The 22,257-nt window shown below is 40.7% G+C and overlaps 2 protein-coding genes across 9 annotated transcripts in view; one reads left to right on the top strand and one right to left on the bottom strand.

The window, feature by feature from the left end:
- GANC (glucosidase alpha, neutral C) overlaps positions 1–21,558 on the bottom strand; it is a 69,962-nt gene extending 48,404 nt beyond the window's left edge. For 4 of the 5 annotated variants that reach the window (XR_003607678.2, XR_015768544.1, XR_003607680.2 and 1 more), the window contains exons 1-5: positions 20,656–20,943; positions 19,175–19,237; positions 17,697–17,802; positions 8,785–8,912; positions 3,900–4,082 (exon numbers count right to left, since the gene is read on the bottom strand). Coding sequence is in view for 2 of the 5 variants with exons in the window: in XM_088024734.1 (XP_087880860.1) it covers positions 3,900–4,082; positions 8,785–8,912; positions 17,697–17,802; positions 19,175–19,237; positions 20,656–20,684 (509 nt within the window). In the remaining 3 variants the exon portion in view is untranslated. Of the gene's footprint in view, positions 1–3,899; positions 4,083–8,784; positions 8,913–17,696; positions 17,805–18,486; positions 18,540–19,174; positions 19,238–20,655; positions 20,944–21,338 lie in introns of those variants that run through there. The other variant, XM_088024736.1, reaches the window with a different exon arrangement.
- Positions 21,559–21,720: 162 nt separating this feature from the next.
- Positions 21,721–22,257, top strand: part of TMEM87A (transmembrane protein 87A) — a 42,282-nt gene continuing 41,745 nt past the window's right edge. For 3 of the 4 annotated variants that reach the window (XM_088024738.1, XM_088024739.1, XM_088024737.1), the window contains exon 1: positions 21,721–21,912. In XM_088024738.1, the coding sequence (XP_087880864.1) occupies positions 21,769–21,912 (144 nt within the window). In that variant the 5' untranslated portion in view covers positions 21,721–21,768. The remainder of the gene's footprint in view (positions 21,913–22,257) is intronic. The other variant, XM_088024740.1, reaches the window with a different exon arrangement.

Below are 22,257 nucleotides of genomic sequence, written 5' to 3'. Positions count from 1 at the left end.
ATGTCTATTTCTTTCACCAGATTAGAGAAGTTTTTTGCCGTTATTTCTTTTTTTAAAAAATTATTTGAGAGAAAGAGAGAACTAGTGGGGAGAGGGGCAGAGGGAGAGGAAGAAGCAGACTTCCTGCTGAGCACAGAGCCCAACACAGGGCTCGACCCCAGCACCCTGAGATCATGAACCGAGCTGAAGTCAGATGCCTAACCAACTGAGCCACCCAAGTACCCCCATTATTTCTTTAAATAGGGTTCCTGTCCCTTTTTCTCTCTTCTCCTTCTGGGACCCCCTAAAATGTGAATGTTAGTATGCTTGATGTCCTAGTGGTCCCTTAAACTGTCCTCATTTTAAAAAAAAATTCTTTTTTCTTTTTGCTGCTCTGATTGGGTGATTTACAATAGCCTGTCTTCAGATTGCTGATCTGTTCTTCTACATCATTTAATCTGCTGTTGATTCCCTCTTGTGTATTTTTCACTTCCGTTATTGTAACCTTCAGTTGATGGGTTCTTTTTGTATTTTCTACTTCCATGTTGAAGTTTTCACTGTGTTCATGTTCATCCATTCATCTCCCGAGTTTGGTGAGCATCTTTATAACCATTAAATTCTTTATCTGGTAGATTGCTTATCTCTGTTTCTTTAGTTTTTTTCCTGAAGTTTTGCCTTGTTCTTTCATTTGGAACATATTCTTCTGTCTCCTCATTACCTGAGTCTCTGTTTGTTTCTATGTATTAGGTAGATCAGTTACATCTGATCTCGAAGGAGTGGCTTTATGCAGAAGGTGTCCTGTGGGTCCAGTAGCGTAAACCCCCAGCCACCCCAGTCAGGTGCCCCAAGAGTGTTCCCTATGTGGGCGGCATGCACCTTCCTGTAGTGACTGGGTTGCAGTTGGTGCAGACTCACAGGTGTGTAGGGCTGTCCTCCAGCATGACCGTCTGTGAGGTCTGACTGTGACTGCTACGGTCATGCTGGTTAGTGGGGCTAGCCCCTGGCCCATCTGACTGAAAGGCCTGGTTGTGACTGCTGTGGATATGCTGTTGTGTGGGGTTGGTCCCTGGCATGGCTGGCTGTGAGGCCTGGCTATGACAGCTGTGGGTGCACTGGTGGGTGGGGCATATCTCCTTCTTGGCAGGCTGAGGGGTCCAGCTGTGACTGCTGTAGGTGTTCTAGTCTGTACGGCTGGCCACCCAGGGGGGAGGTGCTTAGGAGCAGTTCTGGTCTTAGCTGAGGCTGCCCGCTGCAAATGCTGGGGTTGAAGGCTGCTTAGGAGGAGCTCTGATGCTAGCCAAAGGCATCCCACCAGGAATGCTAGCATGCAGAGACACCTGGGGAAGGGGGTCCAGGCTGGGAGATGGCTTGGGTGGAACAAGTCTGCAGGGGAACACTGGACAGCATGAGTGGCACTAGCACAGTAGATACGGAGTACCGGAAATGACACCCACCAACGCTGGGCCAGCTAGGTAGAAGAATGGTACCCACCAGTGCATCTGTCCCTGGCGGACATTCCAACAGATTCCTGCCATTCTAGCCATGCCCTAAAATTAGTCAATGGATCTCCTTCCCATGTCACCCAGGCATTTTTCAAGTGGTTGCCTCTGTGCTGGGACTCAAAACCAAGTGTGATTGTGCACATGCCATTTAAGAGCAGAGTCTCAAGTTTTCTCCTGCCCTCTGACTCTCTTGGACATAAGAACTGTTGGTTTTCATAGGCAGACATTATGGGAGCTCATCTTCCTGGTGGAGGTTCCTGGGACATGGAGCCTGATGTGGGGCTCAGACCCCTTGTTTCTAAGGGCAGGACTTTACAGTTGTGATAGCCTTCCCAGTTGTGGGTTGCTGCACTGGGGGTGTGGGACCTGACTAAATCATGTTTCTGCTCCTCCAACCCATCTTGATGTGTTTTTTTCTTTATATCCTTAGTTGTATATGATCTGTTCTGCTAGTCTCTAGTTCCTTCTCAGAGACTGGGTTTTTTTTTGTTTTTTGTTTTTTTTTTTAAGTAGGTTCCACACCCAGTGTGGAGCCCAACGTGGGGCTTGAACTCACAACTCTGAGACCAGGACCTGAGCTGAAATCAAGAGTCAGACACTAAATCTACTGAGCCACCCAGGCGCTCCTCAGAGACAGTTTTCTATATGTAGTTGTAGATTTTGATGTGTGTATGGGAGGAGGTAAGCTCAAGATCTTCTTACATCACCATCTTGATTTTGCCTCTTTTATGTTTTTTTATGTGCAATTTTTTCCATCTGGGATTCATTTTTGCTAATGTTGTGAGGTTTGGACCTAACTTAAATTTTTTTCCAGGTGGAGAATCTGATTTTCCTAACACAAATGTAAATGCTGGAAATATGAACTAGTACACAACCTCCATGGAAGGTAATTTGGCAGCATCAGTCAGAATTACAAATTCTGTTTGATCAGCAATTGTACTTCTATGACTCTAGTCTATGGATGGACTTGCATGTATGCAAAATGACACATATACAAAGTTATCCATGAAGTCAGTAGTTGTAAAACAAGATTAGAAACAATTTTAAAGTCCATCAAGAGGGAATTTACTAAATGAATCATGGTGTAACCATACAATAGAAACTATATAGCTGCTTTAAAGAAATTAGGAACTACCACATTGGTAAAGGAAAAACAGCAAAGTGCAGAATAATGTGTAAAGGTGGTATCATACGTGTCGAGAAAGGAAAAAGCAAAGCACGTATGTATCTTACTGTATAAACATAAATTATATCTGGAAGGATACCTAAAAAACTAGAAATATTGATTACTATCAAGGATGGAATGGGTAGCTCAAGGATAAATGGTGAGGGAGACTTTTCAATATATACCCCTTTGTAGCATATGCTTATCTAAAAAATAAATGAAAATATTAAGGCCCAACTTAGATATCACCTTTAAAACAAAAATATGGGAGTTTATTAAAAGAAAAAAAATTTTAAATATAAATAACCCAGGTACTGGGTACACAGGTATTTGTTATGTTATCAGTATTTTTCTTTTTTTTTTTCACTTTTTATTTCATTATAATGGTAAAATGCTCATAGTAAAAATCTCCAGCTGTTCAGAGGGTAAAAAGCAAAAATCAAAAGCCCCTTCTACCCAAAACAACCCTGCAGTTTTACTCTACAGAGGTATATCAGTATTTTTCAATTAAAAAAATTGAATATTCATAAAGTAATAAGTGGCAGAATTACAGGTATTTAAATTTTTCTTTTCAATATTTTCTATTTTTCCTACAATGAACAGATATTATTCTCTGTAATAAGAAAATAAGACTTTTATATATAAAAATACAAGTAAGTTGAAATCCAGAAAAAAATCACTATGTGGGAATAATGAATATTGAATGTTTTCTACAGATTACATAAAATGTTCATTATTAGGCTAAAAGTAGAACTACAGACTGGAGGATTTAAAAACAATAGTGGTAAAAACGGAAGAAGAATCTCCCCCTATTACATAACCTCCCAGTTCACGTCACCCCCACACAAACAGCTTTGATCAAGTGATTGTTTCCTGAAAATTCTTGGACAACTATTCAAGTGTCAGATAACTCAAGTTATTGTAAGGGGATAAAGTGAAATTTTGAAGACATCAGTTCACATTAACATTTATCAAGTCTCAACAGTGTTTTTTAGGGGTGTGGAGGGTAGAGAATGCCATCAGTTAAACACACAGGATATGTTAAGAGTATCAATCTGCAAAAGTCTGGGAATCATTCTTGTCATCAAGCCCGCATTTACTTGCACAGGTGAAAAGATGAAATTTCTCAGAACAATATTCCAGCAAATAAGGCGAACAAATTTTCCACGGTGATATATCAACTATTTAGGCAATTAGTAATCACAATCAGGTTTTCTAAAGTTCTTTGTATGTCAAGTAATGTGCAAAAATACCTTTGCTTGAGAGGAATCTGCAGATGCTCGAAGTACAACTGGCCCAGGGAGTTTATGCTCATCACCACCTCTTCTTGAGACACCAAATCTATTTTGAATGGGTTTGCTGTGATATTACACTTCAGATCTCCTTTTCCATCTGTCAATACCAGACTATCTGCATCCCCTGAACATGAAATCAGCCTAGAAAACAAAACAAGAAGAGAAAAACAGGTTACATGGCTCAATGTGATTGTGATTCTCAATTCAAATTAATGTGTAAATGGGGTGCCTGGGTGGTTCAGTCAGTTAAGCACCTGGCTCTTGATTTCAGCTCAGGGCATGATCTCAGGGTTGTGAGATGGGAGTGCTACACTGAGCTCCGTGCTGGGTGAGGAGTCTGCTTGAGATTCTCTCTCCTTCGTCCTCTGTCCCTCCTCACCCCACGCCCCGCCCTGCATGAGCTCTCTCACTCTCTAAAAAAAAAAAAAAAAAAGAATTTGTAAATCAATATTCATGTAACATAGCATAGATAAGGCAGTGGAAAGTGGTAATTGAGAGCATGGATTTTGGTGTCAGAAAGGCTGGACTGAACATTGCTCTATCATGCACTAGGTGCATAACTTTGGACAAATTAATCAGTCTATCCAGTTCTGTTTCCTCATCTGTAAAGCAGAATTAACAAAAGCAAGAACAAATAGAGCTTTCAGGGAGAATTAAATGAGATCACGCATGCAAAGCACTTGGCAGTGCCTGGCACATAATAAGCACTCAATAAATGTTAGCTATCATCATCATTACTTTGGTCTGGACAGTCTAGTAACACTTTGGTGCACTAAACACTTCGTTTTTCTCTCTCATGCCAACCATACACTCAGAAACTAAGGAAACAACCTAGATTGGATTTTGACCCACTGAGTCCATAGTGAGACGGATTCTCTCCTGACTTCCATCAGTCCCTAATTTGACAGGTAGACTATTAGGATATTCTGGTTTCCCAGGAATATGTAAGCTCAGAGGCAGCACTTAAAATACCTTAGAGGTCTAGATATTCCTTTCTCTGGTGCATAGTCACCCTGGTAAATGGTCACATGCCTCTTCAGGGAAGGTGAGGAGGGATATTTTATGTTCTTATTATATCCTTATCAAGTCCTTCTCCATGGATTCTAGGCCTCCTTCTCAAGCAGGATGCCTGGGTTCTGGAAACTGTCTGGAGTTGGGTGAGAGGTTGTATCTCACTGTTCATCAAACCTAAGTGGAGTTCTTTTGGTTTTTGCACTTTAGTGCATCTATTTCAGTCCGATGGACCCTTTGATATATTGTTCATTGCCCCAAGGGTTAAACCATTTTGGGTACCATACACACAGGGCTACACATTATGGAAATATGTTCACCATGTCTCTATCAACTAAATGCTTCTGCTTTCATTCTGCCACCTGGAGTCTCACCATTTTCACTAAAATCAGGGAGCCCATTTTTTCTTTAAAAAGATTTATTTGAGAGAGCGAGAGAGAACAGCAGGGGGAAGGGAAATGGGAGGGGGTGGGGCAGAGGGAGAAGCAGACTCCCTGCTCAGCAGGGAGCCCGATGTGACACAGGGCTCTATCCCAGGACCCTGAGATCATGACCTGAGCCGAAGGTAGACACTTAACCACCCAGATGCCCCTCAGGGAGCCCATTTTGATGGCGTCATTTCCCACCATTATGTCTACCTCACAAAAGACATTCACTCACTACCATGCTTTCCAAGTCTTCCCTTACCAATTTATTTCTCAGTGAAGGGAGTATCTTTTGGATCCTCTTGGAAAACAAAATTAGGGGCTAGATGAGCTGTTGTATATGATATATCCACTTCAACATCCTTACCTAAGTCTATGGGTCATTTCTTCTACTCTGTGCCAAGGAATTTCTAGTAGCTCAGCTTCATTCAGCAGAGTCCATAGCTGAATACAGATTATAATTAACCAACCAAGCAAATAATTAGATCCACCCCCCCAGTGTCCAAGCTAGCATGTCAAATCTAGATTCTCTGGTACATGTACTCATGTCAATAAATTTAATGTGGTCCTAAAATTATGTTCCTTCCTTCAGTTTAGGAGCCCCTCAGAAATCATTTCCATCCATATCCCAGGTTTTTGCCAAGAGAAAATCTTGTAATTCCAAAGGTGCTGGGTTTGACTGTAATTAGCTCCTTAGGCATGTTGGGCTCTGATAGTGATTTTAAAGGCAGCGAAGGGAGGTAGGGATGAGGCACAAGGAGCACTGGAATCCCCCTGCACAATATATCTTAGGTGAGGTCAACACAGGGTGTCCAAGTAAGGTAGGATCAGCTTTGTTAGAGGAAAAAGAGCTGCTTCTGCTGAAACAGGAGGCTTGATGGAATCTGAGGTTTGGGTACTCAGTTATTCAAATCTTCCCAAATGTTGCTATTTAATTTTCCCTTTTCCCAGTTAGTGCCCTAAATTCACAGAACTGATGAGGCTGTGAATTAAACTCATGGTCTAATTCAGCGAACCACAGAATCGAACTCTCAGCTATAAGGACTTGGTAGCTACAACAGATATGAGAGACTTTTAGGACTGTCACAAAAACTTATTTGGTTTCTGACAAATGCCTGAGCTAAGAATTTAAAACCTGAGACTGTATTTTCTTTAAGTTCTTCAGTTAATAGCAGGCCACTTCAGAGTTTTGAGTTCTTTATCACAATTGTGCTATGTCCCTATTGCTTGGTTTGCAAGGGCCATACTTTCAATATGCACTTTATTTCAGTTTACCATGGGTAGTAATTTAAGTAACTCTGCCATGGAATGCTGTGGTTTACTGCTAGTTGTATTAGTTTGCTAGGCCTGCCACAACAAATGCCACACTGGGTAGGTAGCTTAAACTACAGAAATTAATTCTCTCAAAATTCTAGAGGCTAGAAGTCCAAGATCAAAGCGTCAGTGGGTTTGGTTTCTTCTGAGACCTTTCTCCTTGGCTTTCAGATAGCCATCGTCTTGCTATAACCTCACCCAGTCACCCCTCCGTCTGTGTTACTTGTGTCCTAATAGCCTCTTCGTATGGGACACAAGTCCTATTGTATTAAAGTCTACTCTGATGACCCCATTTTAACTTAGTTACCTCTTTAAAGGCCGTACCTCTAAATATAGTCACATTTAGAGGTATAGGAGGTTAGGGTTTCAACAAATGAGCTTGGGGGGGCACAAGTCAGTCCATAACATTAAAATCTCATCCTTTAATGATAACCAGGTCCTTACTATTTTCAAATCCAGCCAAATCTGCTAACCAATCTCATGTTCCCCTCCTGGAGGGTTTGTTGCCTATACTCACTTCTGATACTAAAGTCTATTATCAACTAAGAGTCAACTGTAGATTAAAGAAAACACTCTGGTTATTTTAAGTAGAAAATAAGTGACTTAATATGTGGGAATTAGGAGTTTACAACATCATGGGAAGTGTTGAGGTAATAGAAATGACCCATAGAACAATACTGCATAACTGTATGGTCAATGGAACTTCTGTTGCAGCTAGAATCAGGAAGTTGGATAATCAGAAGTCACTATGGCAACTGCTGGGCTCCAAGATCATGCCATGTCAGCTCCAGAAATCAGGAAATGACTGCCCTCACTAATGAACCTCTAGAGACATTCTATGGCTGCCAAATACACACTAGCAAAATGGGAAGCTCAGTTCTGAAATCAAGATCCCTGTAAGTGCATATGATTGGGAGAACCTGAATTATACCAGAAACTAGCTGCATGGGAATATAGAAGATGGAAGAATGTAGTTTTTAGCTTTCTAGTTACTGCAGTAGTCAAAGGCCCTCTAGAAAGAGGTTGGAACAGAAGAATATGCCATATTTACTACACAAAGCTAGTTATCGCCCTGACCCCAAAACATGGCAACAATAACACAGAAAAAGAAAAGTACAGATGAATTTTGCTTATGAACATAGTTGTAAAAATGTTAAAGGATGTACCAGTAAAGTGAATCCTCCAGGATAGTAAAAAATAATATACTGTGACTAAGTATACACCCACATCCTTATACATATAAACACAAGTATGCACGCAAATTGCAAAGTCTTACGAACAGTCTCTTTTTAATTCCTGTTTCATAAGTTCTTGGCATATAGTAGCAGCTCAATGAATAGACAGACCTATTTTGAATTTATGATGATTCTACTATAATTCAAATAATTTCTCCTTATAATTTACAGACTTTATTAAATTTTTATGGAAAAATAATCTACATAAAACTATGAGAATATAGTGAAAATTAAAGCATCTGACATAATCTTCTATTCTCTTGGTGAAATAATATGAAAAAATTACAGGAATCAACAGGCAGAACCAAGTTGAAATATCACTGGAAGGTGTGCAGAGAACTGAAGAAGATGCCGCAGGGATACGGAAAATGCTTTTTAATCCCCAAAGATTTTTTTTTTCACCCAGACACTGATTATTAATTTATCTCTGACTCTCAATTAAATTACATGTTAGACTTCTGAGACTACCTTTAATTAAAAGTGAGTCACCCTAACTGTATAAATTACGGCAAGCGAGTTTGGCTAGTGTATTAGATCTCTGGAGCCCTGCTGCTAATCTGAGGAAATTAAATAGCTCTGCTTCTACTAGTCCCCAAAGTCAGGCTGATGAATCCTTTTCTTTGTGAAAAAGGACAGCAGGGGTCAAAAGCTCTGCCTCTCCCCATTTATAAGTGCTGATAAATCACATCGTGGAGGAAGAGAAAACAGAATGGATAACATACAAAATGGATAAATTTATCCCCAAATAACTTGAAAACAAACTTGGCAAATGATGGTAGCTTTGAACAGAGAAAACAGGAGGCACATACAAAAGCCCATATTGAGGGTGTATCCAAGATCTCTTGTTCCTTGGCTTACCTTACAGTGCTGGGCTTGCTTGTGAGGACATCGGGAACTTCATACCTGGGTTTCAGGGGAGTTTCTTCATTGATTTTAAGCCTGAAAATATTTCCCTCTATACCATAAACTTCAGCCAGCAGAGAAACCTGGGAACAGACACGAGATTAGTTTCAGTAGGTTACTGCCCCACTGATGGTCGGTTCTACAGTCAAATGGCAGTAATTAGAAACTATGTTTGGGGTGCCCGGGTGGCTCAGTCGGTTAAGCATCTGCCTTTGGCTCAGTTCATGATCCCAGGGGCCTTGCTGGGAGGGAGTCTGTTTCTCCCTCTGCCCCTCCCCCTGCTTGTGCTCCCTCTCCCTTTCTCTCTCTCAAATAAATAAAAATCTTTTTTAAAAAAAGAAGCTATGTTTGAATTATTATAGGCCAAATAAACTGGAGAACAATGGGAATTATGAAGGAAAAAGCTCCCCAAACTTTGTATGTACTTGTTTCGCTATACCTGACAGTAGAGCAAGAAATACCTTCTATGTGTTCTATGGCTAGGCAAACATATAATTGTCCATACCAGGACCTTTAAGGATGAAAGAGGTCTCTATTAATAATTATACTGAATGATGGGCATAAACTGAAACTGCTTTTGGAAAGCTGGGACGTATAGCCCTGTATCCATGACAAACTGCAGACATCTTAAGAACTTGGTGTTAAAACTAGGGCAACTGGATTCCAGCTGAATGAAAGATGAAGGATAACAAGCCACAGAATGGAAAGGAATAAAGAATAAAATAGTGGTCACTGGGGTTCCCTAGGATAGATGATTAAGCCTTGCTGTACTAAAATTAAGGCATTTCCTATATACCTGGGAATAAGGTCTGGGGAACTTTCTCAGGAGGTTGGGATACTCTCAGCTTTTTTAAGAGGCTGAGGAATTTAGGTAAAATTCTGCCTACAGTGGGACATGGAAGCAACACAGAATTATAGAGAATATAGGATTTAAGAAATAAAACACAAGACAACAAACCTCAAGAGAACAGAAGTGGCTAGCTATAGGTTACAAGATGAGGCATCTAGATCAGAGAAATATGTATTTTTTAATATGCAGTCATCTTTATTATAATTCATATATACATTAAAATCAGACATGAATCTCTAATAAACATCCAAGATCTCATGGGCTTTTGTTTTCTGTTCATTTATGTAGTTTGAAAATCCAGTTTACTTGAGAATGGTGGAAAAGGCCAAGTAGTGTCTTAGTTTCATATGACAAGTTTTCTCCTCGTAGGTATGCTGGAGTCTTTGAGCATTTTATTTTTATTTTTTTAAAGATTTTACTTATTTATTTAACAGAGAGACACAGCGAGAGAGGAAACACAAGCAGGGGGAGTGGTGGAGGGAGAAAAAGGGTTCCCACTGAGCAGGGAGCCTGATGCAGGCCTTGATCCCAGGACCCTGGGATCATGACCTGATCTGAAGGCAGACGCTTAATGACTGAGCCATCCAGGCACCCCTCTTTGGGCATTTTAATGAACCTGCCCATTTTTCAGTGCCTTCTTCAATTCCTTAGAGATTTCAATGGGCACCTGGCCTATGGAACATTTTATTACTCTACTGACTCTTAAGGTATGGTTCTGGGGCTACGCCTGAGAATTTGCTTTTCTAACCTATTGTTCCCTTTTGATTTACTCTAACAGGCAGTTTTAAAAGGGGGTCAAATGTGCCAAAGCTTCCAAACCTCCATGCTTCTTTTACAAAAATATCATTTACCTTATCATTCACTTTACCAACTCTCCCTTCCAAATAAAGGACCCCAAAATATAAAGTATCACCTGCCAGTGTTAGAGGAGGCTCCTTTCCTCTCCCCAAATCACATTATTTAGGATTCTGAGTGATAGCAAGCCCCTCCAACACAGAGCTACAGTCTTTATCAAAAAAGCTTGATCAGAGAAATATTTTGAGTTTTCAACTGCACTGCCGTACAGCAGTGACTGACAGCAAATCCTTCATTAAATCCTTCATGTGATGCCAAATTCTCGTTACACTTGGGTACATGTATTGTTACTGTAACAGCTGTTCAATGAAAGGCTAAGCTGGGCAGGCTGTGTGTCCACAACAGGTACAATGTGGTGCGAGTAAGATAGCAAGCAGGGAGACTATCACAGCACTAAAAAAAGAAAAAAATGATTTCGCTGGAACTCTGCCTCTTGAAAATATAGGAAAGTAGGGCACTTAAGCAGTGACGTGACACTTGAGAGTGACCAGGTGAAGAGTGCAGTGGCTATGGCTGCTTTTACAGATAATTCTTAAGGTAGGGTTATAGTAGAGTAGTAGTGAGCACAGTGTAATTACTTTTTCTAGTTTTATTGAGATAAAGACATATAATGTACAAACTTAAGGTGTACATTGTGTTGATTTGATACTTACATATTGCAAGATGATTACCACTATAGCATTAGCTAACAATTGCATTATATCACATAATTACCATTTCCTTTTTGTGATGAGAACATTTAAGATCTACTCTTTTAGCAACTTTCAAGTACAGAATAGAGTATTATTAGTTATAATCACTATGCTGTACAGGAGAATCCCCAGAACTTATTTTATGTACAGCTGGAAGTTGATACTCTTTGACCAGCATCCTTCCCCCACCCCAATCATACTGTAATTATTCCTTTCACGTCTCATGTTCTTTTGTAAATTTAATTACTTCAAGTGTGTCATCAGAATTCTAAGATTTAAAAATGTGCTCAAATACAAATAAAGCTGAAATTCTGTCAGATTATGTTTTCTCCTAAGTGAGACCTATTATTTCCATTGCTCTCTCAAATTCAACTAACAGTTACTTAGCATCTAATATTGGGATGTGCTGTGAAAAAGATGACCAAACTCTTAGAGGGAAATTGCAATCTAGAGACGAAACATGGTAAACATAAAGCATGCTCTAAGTGCTGAGGGAGAAGGACAAGCACAGTGCTGTGGGAGAAGAGAGGGAATATTAATGATGACTTGTAAGGAGAGGGGTTCTGGGCTGTCTCTGGAGGAGCAGGACCTTCAGGGACTAGCAGGACTCTGGGTAGGCAAAACGAGCAAGAACATCCTAAGCAGAGGGCACACAGGCTACCTACATATGATGAACAAATTGCACCTAGTTTCTGTACTCAGAGATCCTCCCAGTTTTAAGAAAATAGCTCTCTTTAAGAACAATATTTTTTAAAATGAAAGATTGGTCTGTCTTGTTCTTGAGGCTGCAGTCAGGAAAGAATCCTAATTCTATGAGGAGGCAGTTAATAACCCTGCTTTTCCTTTTAACATAATGATCTTTTACAACCAAACACATAAATCAGAGTCAAAGCTCCATTTTGTTTTCATTTTAGCTCAATTAAGCAAATGATTTTTTTTCCAACAGGCAATCCTTTTCAAGGTCGATATTCAGATTCATTCATATCTCCTACTATTACCTACATAGCTTTCATGTTCCAAGCATATAATCTCCTTAGATATTCGTATGCTTTGTTTCTATGATCTGGCTCATGCTGTTTTTATTGACTTAAAAACATTGTTTTTAAACAGCAACAGATTTTCAGAAGTCCAATAAACAAAGCTATGTGGGTTAAAGACAGTGGGGAGTGGCTCGGAGCCCCTACCTGTGAGCCCCTCCCTGAACTGAGCTCTGAGACACCTCCATGGAGACCTGGGCTCTGTGGCTGACAGTTTAGAAACCACTTCTCTAGGTTCCTCAATTGCCAGTTATTGCTCACTTCTTCCACCAAAACCTTGCTTGTGTCAAAAAGCCTGGACATGAATGTTACATTCTTCTATCTAACACATTAAGAATTTCTCTATTTTCCTTTTCTTTTCCTGTCTGGACATTTATGAAAAAGTAATATACAAACAAATGATGGAATCTCTTCTTCCTGTTAGTGATGATTGGAGATGACAATGAAAAGACATGTTAACTTACAGAAGCCAGACTGCGTAAACTAGGAGTTAGTGTGAGTACTTAGATCATAGTAGCAGTTACATTTAAATTGCAGCAAGATGGATTTACGTAAAACAAGTGAAGAAACATGTAACTGAGCATCTTAAATATTTAAAAATATTAAAAATATTTAAAATCTGTAAACGTCCACCTACACAGAGAAAATGAGATAAATCCTCAGAGAAAGGAATCCATTTTAGAGGTTCCTTTTAAAACTACAAGTCTCCATTTGGTTTTTCATAAAGCTTTATTCAGAGGCTCACTTCTCACAGTCTGGGAAAGAATATTAATTCTCTTTTCCTATCTGATTTCTCTTATACTTAATAAAAACAAAACCTGTAGTCTGTCATCCATAAATCTAGTTTATTGTTGTTGTTTTTGGCCACATGGGCAAAAATATCAGGTTGTAAAAACTATGGTGGTAGAGACAGACTTGTCTTTGTATTCAAGTAGTGGACTGATCACAATTATATTAAAACAAAACCTGTTATTTACCCAGAACTGGGAATCACAACCAGTAGAGACTGTGATGGAGTTTTACCACAACAGCCCTAGAGCACATATTAAAATGGCAGTGGGTATTAGGAATGGAAATTATGACCCCGTCAACTTCTCCTTGATGGATACAGATCTTGCCTTTCCTCTGGCACCAGGTGTCTTCACTATACTCAAAGGAACAGTTCATCTAAAAGGCTTACAAGAGTGAGCAAGTTGTTGCTCAAGATCTCCCAGGATTCAGAGGACTGTCTAAGAGTTCATTAAATTGCCACAGGACACTAATTGCCCCTTCCACTGTTGCAGCCAGTTGGTTTATTGCAAGCACCGATTCTCCACAGAGAACGCTGGCAAGTTCACGCTGGGTACTAGCCCGTTCCCCAAGGACAATCAGCCTGTCCAGGTGTGCTTCTGGTTGTTTGGCTAGTTCCCGAATTAGCTGCCTGTTCATGGCCACTTCTGCAGAAACACTACTGGCTAACAAGTGGTAGTTCTTCCTCATCTGCTGAGGAGGTGGCGGGTTGGGCAAAATCCCATTTTCATCAGGTTTAAAGGCAAAGGCAGGGGTAACTTAATGGAGGTGCTCTGAGATACCCCTGCATCCTTGGAGAGGCTGCCAGAAGTGGAGTCTCTGGTGAAAACTTGAAGACAGGCTGCAAAGGAAAGTAAATATGTTGCTAAAAGGTCATCCATGTTATGAGAAAGCCTCAAAATTGGCAATATAAAGCAGGTCAAAGACCTAGGTCTATTCCAGATAGCCTTGCTAGCAGTGCTTTGTGCTAGACTCAGAGGGCAGAATAAATTGCTCTGCTCCGAAGTCACAAGACTGACCTCACCATGTTTCTCAATCCAGGTCAAATTTTCACTGAAGGTAAAAAAAATTGGTAAAAAACCCAACAAAACAAAACTCTAAAAAGCAGTCAACATTTTACTGTTAGCTTTCTTTTTAGATGTTCTCTTGGAAGTCTCTTTACCAAATATCTACCTGATTAATTTTTCATCAGGAATAGGTAACATACTATAACGGGACCCTGTATGAGAAAACTTACGCAGTTTAACCTACAACTGGCTTTCCTCCAAAGCCTAGATGTTCTGAGCTGGAGACAACACACAGGGCCACACTTCAGTTTGTTCTCTAACATGACCATGTCCCAAGAACATCATGTTTGAGCTGAATTGTGTCTCCCCCAAACTCTAAATCCGTATTTTGAAGCACTGCCCCTCAGTATGATGGTATCTGGAGACGGGGCCTTTGGGAAGTGATTACGTTTAGATAAGGTCATGAGGGTGGGGTTATGATGGGATTAGTGCCCTTAGAAAAAGAAACCAGAGATTTAGCTCTCTCTCCACTGTCTGAAAATATAATAAAATGGTAGTCTATAAGCCAGGAAAAGGGTCCCCAAAGACACCTTGATTTTGGATTTCCCAGACTCTACAACTATGGTAAATCAGTATCTGTTGTTTAAGATACCCAGTCTATGGTATTTTGTTATGGGAACCTGAGCTAAGACAATGTTGAATGAAGCTTGGTTCTGTTTCCTGGTTACTTATATTGGGGGAAGGGGACTGAGAAGAAGATTTAAAAAATTAACAACAGATCTTGAGAACAAAGTTACTGCTTTAAGAGATGTAATGGTGTGGGGGCAGGCAGAGACACTAAGAATGCTGGGTTTGTCAAAATCTGAATCAGTGAAATCTGAGAACTGCAGCTGTGAGCTGAATATGATCCTCTTAGACTTTGGACTCTTACCTCTCTGAACCTGAAGTAAAAAGCTATCATTCTGAATAAGTAGATACGTGCAGCTTGTTTTAAATCTCCAGATCACACCTATACCATGTCCTAATATGAAATATCCCATGAAACACCCATTTCGTCCCAGAAACCACCCCAAATGGAGGCTGCTTGTCTCTACAGTGAGCCGGATACAAGTTCAGACAACTTTAGAGATTACTGTCTGGGTCCTCGTTGTCTCTACCAGACTGACAGAGGACATAAAATCCTGAGTCCCTCTTAGTCATCTCAACTCCAAGTGATAAGAAAAACATTTCAGCCCAGAATTTCAGGGTGACCCCCTAAACATATACATTTGCCTGAGATCAGAGCATGCAGATTCTCTATGCAGCCCAAATATTTCTAATACCTGAACATGAAGTCTGTTCCAAGGGGTCCTCAAAGTTCTCAATCCTGGGAGCCATGCGGCTTGACATCCTGGATAACCTGCCCTTGCTTGTTGGGCTTCTCAACTCCCTTCTGACCCATGTGCTATCTTGTACTGAGATTCTGTGGGTCCTCCTGGACTGTGGCTTCTTTTCCTTAGGAGGCGTCTAGATCTGGTGGACTCTGGTTCTGGCACCTGACCTGAACAGCATTGTCTCTCACGTTTTCAGGCTCCAAAGAGGGATGTGTATAGAGAACTGACCTACAGTTTTGTAAAAGGTTGTGTGTGGGGATCCACCACTAACTGTACTGCTATCAAGGTGCATGGACATTTGCATTCTGGTCCACAGAGTGCTTTTGCCTCATTTACTTCGCGTCACCATGCGTCTTCATGCGTCTTCATGACAGTGGATATTCAGATGCTCAATATACTGAGGCTCCCCAAGGATGGAAAATGATTCTTGCCCTGACTGTGGGATAGCTACAACTCTCTGGGTTTAGACACACTGGAGACAGGAATGAAAATGAGCAAATGACAAAAACAAAAACAACCCCCAAAACAAAAAAACATAAAACAAAAAAATAAAGGAAAAAGAAAGGAAGGTACCTGACATCTGGTGGCAGGCTTAATGACTATGACTCTTAGAAGGTTCCTAGTGGACTCCTTGCATTTCCTGGAGCCAACTGCTTCTGTTGACTATGAATACAGAGGTTTGGCTGGGTGTCAGGCTATTAGACCACATGCAAATGGCCGGTGGCTCCCCAAGAAGGAAATCAGTGCCATTCCATGTTTTCCCATGAATAGCTATCAAACTATGCTAAAAAAAAATGATTAGTATAGACGTGGATCAGTTGTAGAGGACCTATGACTTTGGGCGGGGGGGGGGGAGTACCATGAACTAAGAACTCAGAGGCATCAAAGATGCCAAGCAAGGGGGAAAATGCCTCCAGAAAAAAAAAAAAGTGGTATAAAAGCAGCACTACGTTTCAGAGAAAGGTTAACCATCCCATCTGTGTAGTTAAGAGACATGAACTAAGTATACTGCTACCACAATACACCCTTAAGTAACCAGAAGTTGGGGACAAGGGATAGGACAGAGAACACAGAACTGTTGACAGGATTTTAGCCCTTATTTTGAATTTGGGCAAGAAAAGTATGTTAGAAAACTCCACATCTATGAAATAGCTAAATTTTCTAAAATTTGTAAGGAAGGTAGCCTTCCTCGGTGTGCAATTGATCCTCCTGTCTGGGAATAAAGTTGGAACCCTCTGCTAAATTAAAGGTCTTACAAATGTTATAGAGAACCCCCTGCTGTGGGGAAGTTTTTATTGTCTTCCCTGAAGTGTTTCCTCAGCGCAGCACCATGGGGTGAGAGCTATGCCACAGGGAGATCTCTCGCACCTTTGCAGGAAAAGAGGGGATTTCTTCTCAGTCACCTGTTAGGGAACCTAGACTGCATGGCTTTAAGTATGTCTTTTAGTTACATGAACTATCAATTAGGTCATACTGGTTTGAGAGGCCTTAGAAGCACCTGAAGCTTCTAAGAAGACAGGGAGGATCTGGAAGTGAGGGTCAGGCTGGGAGCATGGGTACTTGTGCATGGTCACACTTCCTGGCTCAGCCCATATAGCACTTCCTCCCACATGCACTTCCATCCGAAGTAGCATGATGACTTGACAAGTGAGAAAAAGTAAATATACTGCTCTAATCCTTTCAGTATGTAATAACTAGGGTGATCTGCTAGTGAAGCAGTTCAGGAGATGGAACATTTGTGACTTAGGTTTTCAACTATATAGTCCCTTGCTCCCCTGGCCCACCCACATTTTGAGGTTTGGACAGTCACTGAATCTGTACCTTGCTCAGTCTGCATGCTCAAGTGCACACTGTCTAATAGTAACAGAACATGGGTACTTGATAGAGTTGACAGATGCAGGTGAAAACTCTGATTACCAGCTGCATGACTTTAAGCAGGTGACTTTCTAGTCACTTTTCTGTATTATGAGGACGAATTAAAAGGAAATAACATTTGTAAAACATCGAGGAAAGCATGTGATACATAGGCAATCTCTAAGTTAACACTCACATTACCGTTAAAGTGGTATTCATGTAGATAACATTGCTTTATCTACATCAGTGTAGATAACGTTACATTATTACTGTAGATGACATTACTTCCCTAACAATGTTTATTTTTGAAGCATACGTAGTTTTAATTAGCCTTTGTGGAAATTTACTTCATTCAAACCCAACTTAATATAGAAACAAATAATTCTTTGTAGGAAATACTTCTCTCTCACCTTGGTTGTTTCACTGATGATTTGGAACTTGGTGCTGTCTTTGCCTATTGTGGCTGAGTCTAGTGATGCCTGATAGGTGGCTCTCCTGGAGAGCTGTTTCTGACGCCTGCCGATATACAGAATATAAACACCTGAGAATTATTTGTGACTGTCAGCATCCAACAGACTATATTATCATGTGGAAGTCATTAAACTTCACTATGATGGTAAATGAACTGGGTCCAGGCAGTATTAGTACTCTAATAAAGTACTAACAGGAGTACTTTGTTATTAGAGTGCCAATAAAATTAGTACTAATTAAGAATAATACGAATGAAATTGTTCAACATAGCACTGCCCAAGGATGGCATTTTGTCCCCTTTATTGAGAAGGTGGGGCAGTTTTCACAGACGACATTTATTAGCTTGTTAATTTTCCTTCCTCCTTCCATGAAATGTACACTTTAATAGAAACTCAATAAATTATGGAAATCCAACATAATCCAGTAACTTAACAAAATGACCAAGAGTTCCCTATAGAATTCCCTCTAAGGTACCTATTCAGAATTTAGGTGATCTGATTTTCTTCCTTTAGAGCAGTGTGAATAAATTAGAAAGTTGTAACATAGGATACAATTTTTGGTGCTTTCAGGTTTAGGATCACAGAAAGACACTCAACAGAAAGATTTTAAAGAAATGTTTTTTGAAGCTCTGGGGAAATAGGTCATCTTACATAGTGGTGATGGGAGTACAAAACGGTACAATCCCTATGGGGGAGGGGGCCTCTGGTAATAGGTACAATTTTAAATGTATCTATTCTTTGATGCAGTAATACCATTTCTGGAAATTAATCCTATAAATACACGTGTAGGTGTAGGAAATGACATATGTATAGCTTTTCATTATGGCCTGATTTTATAGCTCAAAGATTAAAAGCTCAAGGATCTAGCAATAGGAAGGAGACTGAATAAATCATAGTACATACTACACAGCTATAAATAGAGAGGACAATCTCTATATACTCATGCAGAGCTCTTGAGAATAGACTATAAAGCAGGAAAAAAAGTACACAACAGCATATATAGGAAGCTACTTGGTATAAGAAAGGCAGTGATATAAGAATATATGTATTTACAAAAAGAAATACTGGGAGGATAAATAAGGAACTAATAAATCTGGTTACTTAGAGGGACAAGATGTGGAATGGGGTGATAGGGGACAGGCATGGGAGTAACACTTTTCAAAGTATATCTTTTTATATTATTTGACTTCTGAAACCTGTAAAAGTATTATCTATTCAAATACATAAACACTTTTAAAATAAAATATGTATTTATTGAGAAATTTAAATAAGACAATAATAAGTGTATAAAGGTGAATGTCTCCTGTCTGATGAATTTCTTAATGATTACATTTCCTAATTGACCCTTTCCTTAAAAAGCCTATAAACATTGCAATATTGAAATGTTTTGATCTAGGTAATACATTTCCTCTCCTTACCTGTAGAAAGCAATCTTGCTGCAATCTTTGAAAATGTTTTTATCCACAGCTTCATCTTCAACACTAAATAAAAAGACATTTTAAGAAACATATTTTCTACAAGGTTTGTGAATCCAATTTTTGTTCCTGCTCTAACTATAGCATGAACACAGGTAATAAACTTCTGCAATGCAAAACTGTGTCATGGCCATAACATAACACGATAGATGCTGTGCTGTAGAATAACATCCTTTTGTAAATCACACAAGATAAACAACAAAACATCAAGTTCTGGGATTACCCCGAAAGCACTGGAAAAAGAGTCTTGTCACTTATAAGGAAGAGTTCTTTTAAAATGATGGCTGAAGGCTATGACTACAACAATAAAATCAGAAGCAAAAACACACAAAAAACCCAAACGAAAAAAAACCAATCTACCCACTTATTTATTCAATAAAATATTTTCAGAATATTCCTACTGAGTGCTGGGCTCTAAGGAAGATATGAAGAGATGTGTCTGAGCTTTCTACGAGAGCCTAACCAACAAGCACAAATCAACCTGACAAATGCTTTAACAGAGGTATATGCAAGGAGTAGAATAATAGAAACAGATGTAGAAGGAAAATTTTTTGCTTTTTAAGATGATGCTGACAATTAGGAGCCAATGCTTTTTAAAATCAAGTTCCCAGAACAGCTGTTTCTAGAATAGAATATGAATAAGATACAAGCATATTGCTACTAGAGAACATGTATTTAAATTAGCGTCCAGTGGCACCTGGCTGGATTAGTCAGTCCATGCAGATCTCGGGGTTCTGAGTTCGAGAGCCCCGTGTTGGGTATAGAAATTTCTTAAAAATAAAATCTTTAAAAAATAAATTAGCCTCCGTATGATTAAAACCATAGGCTGTAAGGAGGGGGAAATTTACACTGGCCTTCAAGCAGACATGTTGCTGAATACAGCTGTAGTCAGCATGTCTGTGAATATGTAGGAAACTATGATTGAACACAAATTTCAAGATATTAAGAAAACAAGCCCACACAGATACACTTGGCTGTACTAAATTATTTTCTTGGAAGTCATCAAATCCTTCACTGATGCAGTCTTTGTCACTGTTTCTTTTAATTAAGTGTGCAAAGATTAGAGAAATTTGCAGTCTTTGCTTTCCAGCTTTCAAGAATGAGCTAACAATTTAGGAAGATGGGGGTACAGTTGAACATGGAAAGCAACATGCTTGAAATTCACTTGTTATAGTTCTGATCACCACTCTTCCACTGTTTTGTAAACCATCCTGAAAATATTTTATGAGGGGCTACTAATATCAACTAATTCCCTGGGGAATTGAGAAAAAAATGATAAAGATTAAGTACAAAAATATGAAACATGCAAATAAAAGGCCTTCAAAGAATCAGTAAAACCTTCAAAACCAGAATGTTGCTTTCAGGTGTTATCTATCCCCTGCTGACTGGATTCAGTCCCTGCAGGACCACCACTGGGCCTTTACCTGATTTCCTCTTTCCCAGCAGCTTCCATGGCGTCCCAGTCAATCCGACTGACTTTCAGCGCTCAGGGCAAGGCCAAAGGCAGTCTTTTTAAAACGCCGATGGGACGTTTTTCTAAGTTACAACCAGGACTTCACCACTGTCAGGTCCTGGGAAATGGGAGTCCTCTCCAGGTCGTTAAGGAGTAGCAAATCTGCATTTACTCCTGGGTTTTCCAGGCCCAAACTTGCGTTTCTAGGGATTTAGTTGGTCACATTTTCTTGGTTACGAGCGCCCGACGAAGAACTGCTTTCATTAGGAACCAACACTGTCTTTCCAGTGTAGGGGGCGTGTACTCAAAAAGCCCTAGAGGATAAAAGTCAAGAGCGTGAGAACCAGGAAGTACCGAGACCGCTTGTCTGACCCAGGCCAAATTTCTGCAGGTTTATCTCAGTGACCGTGACGCCACAGATACTGAAAACTGACCCACTCTTTCAGTTTTTAATAGAAAGTGCTGGCCGGCTCTGTGAAGGTTGATGTTCCCCGGTCAAATTCTGCAGCATCATACTTTTCAGGGCTAGAACGGTCTTTATAAAGGTCATATCTACTACAGTCGATACAGTTCAGTAAGTGCTTATACTCTACCACTGCCAAATTCCAGTCTTTGCTTAAATATCTCCAGAAAACCGAGAACTCACTACTACACACGAAACAGGCTGACTTACGGCTTCCCAGACTTCTGGCCCCAGCGACTGACTTTGGTCTAGAAGGGATGAGAGGCTGGGGCGAACGAGAGGAGGAGAGAACCAAACGCTACACTGGGTGCTTGCTTGGTCCCCAGACCCTTTAAGGGCCGGGAGAGAGAAGCGCCGACCGAAGCGGATGCGGCTTTTGGTGAACATCCTAATGCTCCAGGGTGACCGAGTTACCACGGGACTACGCCTGCGCCGTACGGTCTAAAACTCACACGAGGCCGTGACGGCTGCCTTAGGGAGGGGCTGCTGGGTGGCAAAACAAACAAGCACCGCGAGGTTTCGAGGACCCGGATGATCCCGCCCCCAGAGCAGAGCCGGAAGAGGGCGGGGCAAACCGGAAGAAGGTGAAATGCTTTCGGTAGGCGCTCCACGGCTGTGAAGATGGCGGCGGCTGCGTGGCTTCAGGTGCTGCCTGTCATTCTTCTTCTTCTGGGGACTCAGCCGTCCCCATTGTCGCTCCTCGGTGTAGGACCGGCACCTGTTGCCGCTGCCGACCGATCCAAGTGGCACATTCCGATACCGTCGGTGAGTGTTCACTTCAGAAGCAACTGAGCCTGGAGGAGCAAGGGGTGGGGCTACGGCGGCCCTAGGGGTCCATGAAGGTTTCGCAAAAGTCCGCTTCCGAAGGGGTGGAATTACCTGGAGCGTCTCTGTCGCTGGTTAGCAGGGACCCACCTCCCTGGAGCGGAAAGCCGTGCACTTCTGTGGGTAGGTTAGCGGGAGTGCCAGGGCCACTTCAGGACCGGAGAAGAATGGTGGGGCGGTTTCTTACCAGCTAAGTCAGAACTTTGAATGCTTTATTTGAGACGGGAAAGTTGATGAATAGGTAGAGAACGGTTTCCCTTTCAGCCGAAGTTTCACAGAATCCAG

The sequence above is a fragment of the Eumetopias jubatus genome, unplaced genomic scaffold (genome assembly GCF_037043125.1).
Source record: "Eumetopias jubatus isolate StellerSeaLion01/CBP00866 unplaced genomic scaffold, mEumJub1_p1.0 scaffold_7, whole genome shotgun sequence".
NCBI classification, from domain to species: domain Eukaryota; kingdom Metazoa; phylum Chordata; class Mammalia; order Carnivora; family Otariidae; genus Eumetopias; species Eumetopias jubatus.
The sequence above is the reverse complement of the archived record's forward strand: the minus strand, read 5'-3'. Positions and strand labels throughout refer to the sequence as shown.